The following is a 10,347-nucleotide window of genomic DNA, read 5'->3' on the forward strand; positions in this document are numbered from 1 at the left end:
CTGTCCCTTTAAAGCCAGTCTCAGAACTGTCCAGCCCAGCCTTACAGATTGCCTTGTCAAGTGGTTCCAAATATTAATTTCGTATTTGACCACTCATAGACTTCCTGGGGGTTTGGTGGGCTAGAAAGTTATTTGCAAGCCTGCTTTATCGATAGTTTCGTGCTTGCTCCTAAACTTACTCACTGCTGATGCAGCAACTGAGGGTAAAAGTCCAAGGATTGTTGGTGGGGATACTTCCCATCTCAAAGTCTCTGTCTCTTTTTCTGTGGTGTGAAGTGCTGGGTGCTGGGCAGGAGTTGCTGGACACAGGCAGCGCGGGGCCCCTGGCAGCCTGCAGGGTAAGGCCTATCAGCTTTGCTCAGCCACTTGGCATATTGGCAACAGTAGAAAGAGCATGGGCCTTGGAATCGGACCTGGGTTTAAAGCCACCTTTGTCATTTATTTAAAGACCATAAGCAAGTTACTCATCCCCTCTGAGCTTCAGTTCTCTCACAGGTGCACTGGAGAATACCTACTGCCTGGCTTGTCTGGGTTCTGGCACATAGCAGGGCTCAACAATGGCTAATTTATGAGTGCTTTCCGTGAGCCCACACACTGTGTATCTTGTTTAGTCCTCATAGCAATGGCATGAGGTAGATACTATTGTTATACTAATGTTACCGGGAGGAAACAGGAGGCACAGAGAAATTAAGTGACTTGCCCAATAAGATCACATGACTAGTATAAGGGGAGCTGAGATTTGAACTTCATGTGTCAGACTTCAGCATATTCTCTTTGATGTTGGAGTCTACTTCCCCCAACGTTCAAGAAATGGTACTGCTATATAGACTGCATGGAATTGATCAAAGAATCTCAAGCGCAGACCAAAGGAAGGGGAGCTGGGTGTGTGGCCTGCCTGTAAGTCCAGGCTGGAGAACAGGCACCCTCCCTCAGGACTTAGGGAGAGCTTCCTGCGGGAGGGGAGGCGTCCTGGTGAGAGCCGTATTTAAGTGAAGAAAGTAAGGGGGCTCCAGGACTAGGAGCCCTGGGCTAGGGTGTGGCTTAGGGGACGATGGAGTCTGGGATGGAGAGGTCTGGGTGAAGGGGCTGGGAGGTGGTGGTGGGGGAGGATGCAGGAATGGGGACCTTGAACTTGAACTTGATTGGTGCTGTAATGAGGCATGCCCCCGGCACTCCATGGCTGAGTGGACAGTGGAACTTTGGTGGTTGTAGAGCATCGATCCCCACGATGGAGGAGGGATGCCACAAGTGACAAGGGAGGGGACAGTGTTAGGGCTGGGCTTGGGATGACTATAGAGCTGGCAAAGAGAAAGGGGAGGTGGGCAACTGGTTGCACACATGACAGAAGAATGTGAAACTAGGTTTTAGCTAGAAGTGATGAATGATTGGGCTTCCCTACAGTTTTTCTCAAGACTGTTGACTTTGAGGTCACTGGCCTGGTTATCAAAGTCTAGATTGTGTTAGGGGAGGCTCAGAAAGTGGAGCCTGGTCCACACTCAAGCCCACTGTACATATCTGCTGCTTGGGGCAGGAACTCAGACATGGTGGGCAAGGTGTCTTCCCTCCCTTCAATAGACTTTTAAAAAGTATATTTTAAAAATATTTTAAATTTTAATTATTTTTCATTTCAACTTAATTTTTAACAGCTTCTGACCAAATAAAATCATCCCACTTTGGCATATTTTCTGTTTTTAGATCATTAGTTATTATATTTTCTAAAATTGCTATAAGCAAAGTATGAGAGTATTATTTTACCTCCATTTTAACAGTAATTAGGATTTTCGTTTGCTTCTACCAAAATTAATAAAATATTTTGCCTTACTGTCATTTTAATGGGCATTTCCCCATCTACTTTTAATGTGGCTATTAGATACTGGACTTTTTTTTTCTTTTAATGATTTTCCCATATTCTTTTTCCATTTTTAAATTGAGTTATATGTTTTCTCTTGTTAATATTTTGTTCTCTTAATATCATTGCAAATAAAACTTTTTCTGTCAACATTACAAATTTTTCCAGGCTGATTTTTTATCTATTGATTTTATTTATTTTTGCCAAATGAATATATAAAATTTTAATACTTGTATCAGCCTATCTTCTATTTTTAAATTTTTAAATTATTGGTACATAATAATTGTATACCTTTATTGGGTACATGTGATGTTTTGATACAGGCATACAATGTGAATTAGTCAAATCAGGGTAATTGAAGTATCCATCACTTCAGGCATTTATGATTTCTTTGTGTTAGGAACATTCCAATTCCACTCTTGTAGTTATTTTAAAGTATACCCTAACTTATTGTTGCTTATAGTCACTTTGCTGTGCTATCAAATATTGTTCATTCTATCTAACTATATATTTGTACCCATTAACTATCCCCACTTTATCCCTGCCTTCCCGCTACCCTTCCCAGCCTCTGGTAACCATCATTCTACTCTCTGTCTCCATGAGGTCGATTGTTTTTAATATTCAGCTCCCACATATGAGTAAGAACACATGAAATTTGTCTTTCTGTGCTTGGCTTGTTTCACTTAACAGAATGTGCTCTAGTTCCATACCCAAGTTCTTTCAAATAGCAGGATCTCATTCCTTTTTGTGGCTATATAATATTCTTTATCCATTTGTCCATTGATGGACACTTAGGTTGATTCCAAATCTTGGCTATTGTGAATACTGCTGCAATAAACATAGGAGTGCAGATATCTTTTCCATATATTGAATTCCCCTCCCTTGGATATATACCCAGCAGTGGGATTGCTGGGTCATGTGGTAGTTCTAGTTTTAGTTTTGTGAGCAACCTCCATACTGTTCTCCATAGTGGTTGCACTAATTTACATTCCCACCCGTGGTGTATGAGGGTTCCCCTTTCTCCACATCCTCACTAGCATTCGTTATTGCCTGCGGTTTTTGAAGAAAGCCATTTTAACTGGGGTGAGATGATATTTTATTGAAGTTTTGATTTGCATTTCTCTGATGACTAATTATGTTGAGTATTTTTTCATATACCTGTTGGCCATCTGGGTATCTTCTTTTGAGAAATGTCTATTCAGATCCTTTGCCCATTTTTAAGTTGGATTATTTGATTTTTTTCCCATTGAGTTTGGGAGCTCCTTATATATTCTAGTTCTTAAGGCCTTGTCAGATGGGTAGTTTGCAAATATTTTCTCCCTTTCTGTGGGTTGTCTCTTCCCTTTGTTGATGGTTTCCTTTGCTGTGTAGCAATAGACTCTCATTGAGAGCCCACTATGTGCCATATACTGTCCTGGGTGCTTGGGATACCAAGCTGAATAAGAATCAGTTCCCCAGAGCTTCTTGAGGAACACGGGCACATAAACCAATAATACAACATTGTATGTGCTCTAATAATAATAACAGTAATAATGACAAAAAGAATAGCAGCTAACTCTTATTAAGGGCTGCCTGTGCTAGGTATCACACTGAGCTTTATATCTGTAGTAAGTCATTTAATCCTCATAACAGCCCTATGAGGTAGGTCTTCTTATTGTCCCCTATGTTACAGATGAGGAAACTGAGGCACTGGAATGTTAACTATCCTGCCTAAGATAAGGGCATTAGAGCCCTGGTCTTGGACACTATGCAGTTCCAAGTCATGTGGCTCCAAGTCATGTGGAAGAGACAGGAGCAGGACTGGGGCAAGGACAAGAACACTGGGGAAACTGTCACCGAGGCTGTGCCTTATGAGCTGGGACCTGGAGGATAAGTGGGTGGGCCCCAGGGACAGAAGGGTGAACGAGCTTCCCAACCTGAAGCAAACACGTGTGCAAAGGCATGGAGGAGGGAAGGAAAGCAATGTTTTCAGAAAAAGCCAGAGCCGGGGTCACTGGAGTGAAGGATGCGTGGGGGGACGGGAGCCGGCAGATGCGGCTGGGATGTAGGCTGTTCCCAGATGGCAAAGGGCTTGGAACCATGCCCAGGAGCATGGACTGCAGGGAGCCGAGGAAGATGTGGAGTGATGAGGATGGGTTGCTCCTGGCTGCGTGGGGATGGACCGGACTGGCAGGGTCTGGCTGGTGAGGCAGTGCAGGTGAGGAGATTGGGCTGGATGCCACACTCACCTGGGAGGCGGGGGCTTCTTCCCCCAGAGACAATTTCTCTGCTTAGACATTCTTTGGTTTTGTGTGTGTGTGTGTGTGTGTGTGTGTTGTTTTTTTAACCACGAAGAAAATAACCTACCTCATAGGTTGCTGTAGGGTTGGAAAGAGGAGGTTGGAAGGGATCAACTTCCAGTCTCTGCAAGAGATGGTGTTTGGCAGTTGAGCAAATTTCATGACTTCTGCAAGGTGGGCCAATTAGAACAGTGGAAGACACGGGGCATGCGGGGCCAGTTGCGCCTTGGAGAGAGAGGGGGCCTGGCACTGGTGATGTTTTGGAACTGAGATCAGAAGCCACATCCTTACACAGCCCTGTTGAATGTCATTTCTTTTCTGTGAGTTGGCAATCAAGAGACACAGGCCCCAGACATGGTCCCAAGTGGGACAGCCAAGAAGACTGTGGGCTCCCCTTGGATGAAGGCTTCTTTAAAAAGGACCATTCCCTGCTGGCCAGCCTGCCTGGAGCTGGGGGCTGGAAGTGATGGGGCTGGACCTGCCATGTAGATAGATGGCAGGAGACCTGGTCCCTGGGATGCCTTGGAATGACAATCACATCCCCACCTACCTTTGACCCTTCAGCCGCATCTGGTGCCGGGCAGCCTGGCTTCAAATTCTAGCTTTGTCACTTACGAACTTGGCCTATTCATTTAGCTTCTTTGCGCTCCATTTCTTCATCTGGAAAGTGGAGGTGATAACAGGGTTTTTGTGAGTATTAAATGAGGTAATATGTAGAATGCTTAAACAGTGCCTGGCACATGGTAAGCACCTTGATAGAGTTTGTGATTGTTATGAAATCCTTTCTGTGGCCTTGGCTGCAGATTTGGCTGCGTTCCTGAGGCAGCAGAGATAATCAAGAGGCCAGGATCTTGCGGGCTCTCTGACTCTGCTGAGCAATGGTTCGCTCATCTTTAATGAAGGCCCCTCAGCCTGGAGCCTCTGGGGTTCTGGGGAGGCCTCCGATTCTGGGATTCTGAAGTGGGGATCGTGGTCAGGAGCCACGGTTTTGGCCTTAACTTGTCCTTTTCTCTGCGTGTCTCTCTCTCCTGGCCTCCCTTTCGTTAGAACAATGGGGCTGCCCGAGCTCCGGCTTCCTTGGATGCGGCGATCCTCCCCTTCCCCTCCCTGCAGTTGGGACTTGGCGTCTACCCCCTGTGACCACTAGGGGGCGCACGCGCCCCGCATGGTGTCTTCTGCGGAAGCCTCGCTGCAGGGTGCCGCGGGGGAGTCCGCTTTGCACCTGTCCGCCCCGCTCCCTCCAGCCAGAAACGGCCCGCACTCCCTCTGCTCTGCCCTTCCCCGCCGCAGGGTGCTGCTGTCCCCTTCCAGATGGTGCGGTTTAAGTTCTAAGCCGGACTGCGGCCTTGGGCAGGGGTGGGACAGGCCCGCGGAGGACCGCGACCCTGAGGGGCAGCCAGGCTTCACAGGCCACTTATTTTTTTTTGGTGGTGATGGGGGGTCCCTGGGAAGGTGGCAGACCTTCCAAGGGAAGGGGCTAGAACGACAGAGCACTCCTGGGATGGGAGGTGAGCTCGGGACAAGCTGCTGTCAGCACCTTCTCTCAGATCTCTCAGCCTCTGCAGCGTGGGGGTGGTGTTGGCATTTTCTGCACACCTCCTCCTGGCCTGGCACTGGGCCACGCGCTTTCAGCATGGCTATGAAAGTGCAGGTGCCCGGCACTGCGCTTTGTTCTTTCTGGCAGGGCCCACTCAGCCTCCCCAGTTGGTACCTACCCTAATGAGCACTTAAATGCGCACCTGGACTCCTCGGCCCTGCAGGTGAGGTCTGCAAGCCTGTCCCTCCATCTAGAGCAGTTCAGAGCATCTCCCGTTCCTAAGCCCTGCCACTTGCCCTGGTCACTCACTCTCCCCCGCTGAGCAGGAGGCTCTGAGTGGAGTTTGACTTCCCTGCTTGCAGGCTGCAGGGCTGCTGCTTCTGGCGCGGGGCTCAGCAGCTTTGCACAACAAATCAGTTTGAAAAAGAGGAGCCCTGCAGGCCTGGGTGTTGCCAGATCTGGGGGAATTCCAAGGAACTGGCTTGAGGGGTCTGTCGCCAAGGTGCCAGCAGGCCCACAAAGCCCTTCCTGTATGCAAGGTAGAACTGGAGGAGAATTTAGGATAATAACAGCTACTGTTTGCTGAGCACTTACCGCTTATATTAATCATCCTGACAACCCTGAGAGGTAGGTGTCATCATCTGCGTTTCACAGAGGGGGAGACTGGGGCTCAGAGAGTGAAAGGAGCCTGCCCACGCTCTCACAGTGGATTGACGCCGGAGCTGGGATTGAACTCAAGTCTAATCGGATCCCCTGTCTATGCTATTCCCATATCAGCAGCCATAGCTCTTGCCCGGACAGCCTCCTAGCTGTGTCCTCCATCCGCAATCCCTGTAGTAACTTCCTATCACACTCAGAAGAATAAACTAACTCTATGTTCTGGCCCGCAAGGCCGTTTGTGACCCGGCCCCTGCCTACTTCTCTGACTGCAGGTCTCATCATTCGCCCCTTTGGCCACTCTGCTCCTTGTGCCTCAGATGCATGAAGCTCATTCCAGCCACTGGGTCTGGGCCCTCCGTATCCTCCCCTGCCTTGGAATGTGATTCCCTCAGAACTGCGAATGGCTGGCTCCCTCTCTTTAGGCAGGTGCTCCTGAGTGTCACTCCCTCAGAGCAGTCTTCCCTGGGCACCCTATGTCACCAGCACCCTTTGCTTTATTTCTTGTAATCATGCACGCTACCTACAATTTCAGTGGTTTTTTCCTTGTTCATGTCTGTCCCCAGAATGGGGACACGCCCGTCCCCAGAATGGAAGCTTCATAATGTAGTGACTCTGCCTGTCTTGTTCACAGCAATTAACCCCCAGGGCCTAGACTAAGTGCCTGGCACATAGTAGGTGATTTGCAAATATTTGGTAAATGAGTGAATGAATGATGCTGAACACTACTATTTATCCTCCATACAGAAAACTAATATTTTGAGATAAAGTTTTGACAATATTGGCAGAGAAATCTTGGAGTTAAGGCCAGGGCTAGAGTGAGTCCAGTGAGGTGCCTAGGGCGTGACATTTAAGGAGGTGTTCACATGACCTTAAGAGTAGATGTCCCTTAGGTGTCACGTCATAGGCACCTTGCTCACCTCCCTGTAGATTCTGCCCTGCCTAGAATGGCAGTGGGACAGCCCTTTCTCAGCCCCAGCTCCCAGGTCTCCTCAAAGGACTCCACAGAGCCTGCAGTTCCCACCCTGCCAGCCTGTATCAGCTCCTTGCTGTGGTGTTTCCAGGCCTGACATTTCTAAAAGGGACTCCTGTCCCTGTAGACCCATCAGCTGGTGCTTGGAATGGTGCCTCTTCTTTTGGGGCACCGCTTCCCTCCCACGGCTCGTCTGCCCTCTTTCCTGCCTGTCAGAAGCCTGGAGAAGGTAAGGGGGCTGGGCCGGGCTGGGAATACAGCTTTGCTCTGTCCCTAGGCTGTGGAGAGTGTGGCCTTCTGAATCTCCCTTCGTCTTCAGGCTGCCTGCCCCATGCAGGGCCCTGCGGTTTCAGCTGGAAGGGCTTCGGCCCAGCACAGGTGGCTAACAGTGGTGCAGAGGAAGGGGACACAGAGGCAAGCAGACTGAAGCCCCTTGTCCCTGGTCTTTAGCTAGCAAGTGGCACTGGCAGGTCTGGGGCAGGTGGAGGGGCTGCCTGGCAGTGGTTCTGGGAAAGGCTTGGGGTCATTTGGCTGTCCCTGCTTGACCCATGACTTGGTCTCTCTCCACTCCACCTGCCACATCTGGGGCCCTTATGTGCTGTGCCCGCTCTCCCCCTACCCCCTCACTGACTGTGGCTATAAGGAACCCAGCTGCCCACAGCTCTGCTCTGCCTCACTCCCCGCTGGGTACAGAGGCTTGCCTCTCCCCGGCCCTGTCAGCAAGAACCCTCACCAGCTTGTGGCTTTGTTTGCAGTGCCACCAGGGCAGAGCATGGAGGTCACAGTACCTACTACCCTCCATGTCCTCAATGGCTCTGATGCCCGCCTGCCCTGCACCTTCAACTCCTGCTACACAGTGAACCACAAGCAGTTCTCCCTGAACTGGACTTACCAGGAGTGTAGTAACTGCTCCGAGGAGATGGTGAGTCCTGGGGTAGGGGTGTGGGAGGAGGCAGGAGCATGAAGCCCCCTTTCCCACCACCTGCCCCTGCACCGGGCCAGCGCCCCAGAGGCCTCTGGCTGGGCTGTGTGCTCCAGAGGGCTCTGGCACAAGGTGTGTTGCTGTGCCTGGGTGGCCCTTCAGGAGGTGACTGCCTCTTTTCCCTGGTAAATGGGTGCAGGGGAGGAAGGAGTGTCCCCACTGTCCTTCCTTTGCCCCCCACTCCCCAGTTCCTCCAGTTTCGCATGAAGATCATTAACCTGAAGCTGGAGCGGTTCCGAGACCGCGTGGAGTTCTCGGGGAACCCCAGCAAGTATGATGTGTCAGTGACGCTGAGGAACGTGCAGCTGGAGGACGAGGGCATCTACAACTGCTACATCATGAACCCGCCCGACCGCCACCGTGGCCACGGCAAGATCTACCTGCAGGTCCTCATGGAAGGTGAGGGGTGGGGAGCAGCTGCTGTGGGGACCGTGAACTTTCCCACCCACCCGCTCTCCGTGGTAGTAGCCCAGGGCCCACTGGGGAGGCTGCACCCTCCTGACACTGGGAGCAACGGCGTGTGCTGGGTGGAAGGCACCCACTCTTCCCTCCCATCCCTGGGCACCTGGAACATGTCCCAGAGAGTCCTGGTAGTCATATTGACTGTGATCACACCTTAATAATAATAATGGCAGCTTTCATTTGCTGGGCACTTACCATATCTGTCTTTACAGGGCTAAACTCTGTTCATGAGCTATCTTATTTCATCCTGGCAAAAACCTCATGAGGGAGGCACTATGATTATCCCCATTTTACAGACGGGGAAACCAGGGTTAGAGAGGAAAAGTTGCCTAAGGTCACACAATTCATAGATTGTACAATCAGGACTCAAAATGGGTCTGTTTGATCTCAAGGTCCATGCTCTTAAATACTCCATTATACTGCCTCTTCTGGGGGCTTTGTGGTGCCCTGAGATTTTAGGGTGGGGGTGCTTAGAGGTCAGTCGCCTGGGCTGCTTTTTGGCTTTGACAAAAGTCCTGTCCTTGGAGGAGAGTAAAGTCAGGACCACCCCACCCATGCTGTGGGGAGCAGGGGGCCCCTTGTTCAGCCCTCGTACTCAGTGGCTCTGCTTCCTTCCTTTCTCCAGAGCCCCCCGAGCGGGACTCCACGGTGGCAGTGATTGTGGGTGCATCAGTGGGGGGCTTCCTGGCTGTGGTCATCTTGGTGCTGATGGTGGTCAAGTGCGTGAGGAGGAAAAAAGAGCAGAAGCTGAGCACGGACGACCTGAAGACGGAGGAGGAGGGCAAGACCGACGGCGAGGGCAACGCGGACGATGGCGCCAAGTAGCGGCAGCCGCCCTGCAGCCTCCTGTGTCCTGTCTCCTTCCACTCTCCGCCCTGTACAGTGACCCTGCCTGCCCTCTCTTGGTGTGCTTCCCTTGGACCAAGACCCCCAGGGCCAGCCGGGGGCCTCCTGAACCTCACACTTCGTATCCCCCACCCTGCACCAAGAGTGACCACCTCTCTTCCATCTGAGAAACCTGCCATGGCATCTGGGACGTGTGGGCCCTGGGGAGAGGAGAGAAGGGGCTCCAACCTGCCAGTCCCCGAGAGGAGGCAGGAGGCGTGTGTGAGGGTCCCCAGAGGGAAGGGGCGGAGGCGCAGTGGTGGGGGAGGAGGCCAGCTGTCCAGCCTGCCCAGTGCTTGGTCTGGTGGTGGCTTCAGAGAGGACCTGGTGGGGAGGGGACGGCTGTCCTGTGCTGACCAGAGCTGCCTTATGAAGGCCTCGGGGGTGGCACCGCTGTGCTCCTCCGGCTGCTCCCAGAGCAGCCCCATCAGGCTGGGGGTGGTGATGGGTTCCTAAGATGTGGGGGGTGGGGAGGCATGTTAAGGGGATGACTGAGCATTTCCAGGGCGCAGAAGGAAATCCAGGGCTGGGGCCTGGGCCCAGGGAGCTCTGTTCTGGCCTCGTTTCCGTGGCAGCAGCCTCCTCTGGCTTCTGCTGGCTGCTAGTCCCCTGGGACTGTTGGTGAGGACAGTGCTGGGAGAACGGCTCCAGTTAGGGGTCACGTTCCACCACCGGTACCACCAACAGGAGGCCAGTTTCACAGTCAGCTGAGGACAGGAGGGG

At 51.5% G+C, this 10,347-nt stretch overlaps 1 protein-coding gene across 1 annotated transcript; it reads left to right on the top strand.

The window, feature by feature from the left end:
* Positions 1-8,062: 8,062 nt before the first annotated feature.
* On the top strand, positions 8,063-9,794 carry SCN2B (sodium voltage-gated channel beta subunit 2). The gene is made up of 3 exons (XM_045556379.1): positions 8,063-8,217; positions 8,466-8,676; positions 9,365-9,794. The coding sequence occupies exons 1-3, from the start codon at positions 8,068-8,070 to the stop codon at positions 9,562-9,564; spliced, it is 561 nt and encodes a 186-aa protein (XP_045412335.1). The 5' UTR covers positions 8,063-8,067; the 3' UTR covers positions 9,565-9,794.
* Positions 9,795-10,347: the final 553 nt, after the last annotated feature.

This window comes from Lemur catta, chromosome 7, assembly GCF_020740605.2.
Source record: "Lemur catta isolate mLemCat1 chromosome 7, mLemCat1.pri, whole genome shotgun sequence".
Taxonomy (NCBI): Eukaryota; Metazoa; Chordata; class Mammalia; order Primates; family Lemuridae; genus Lemur; species Lemur catta.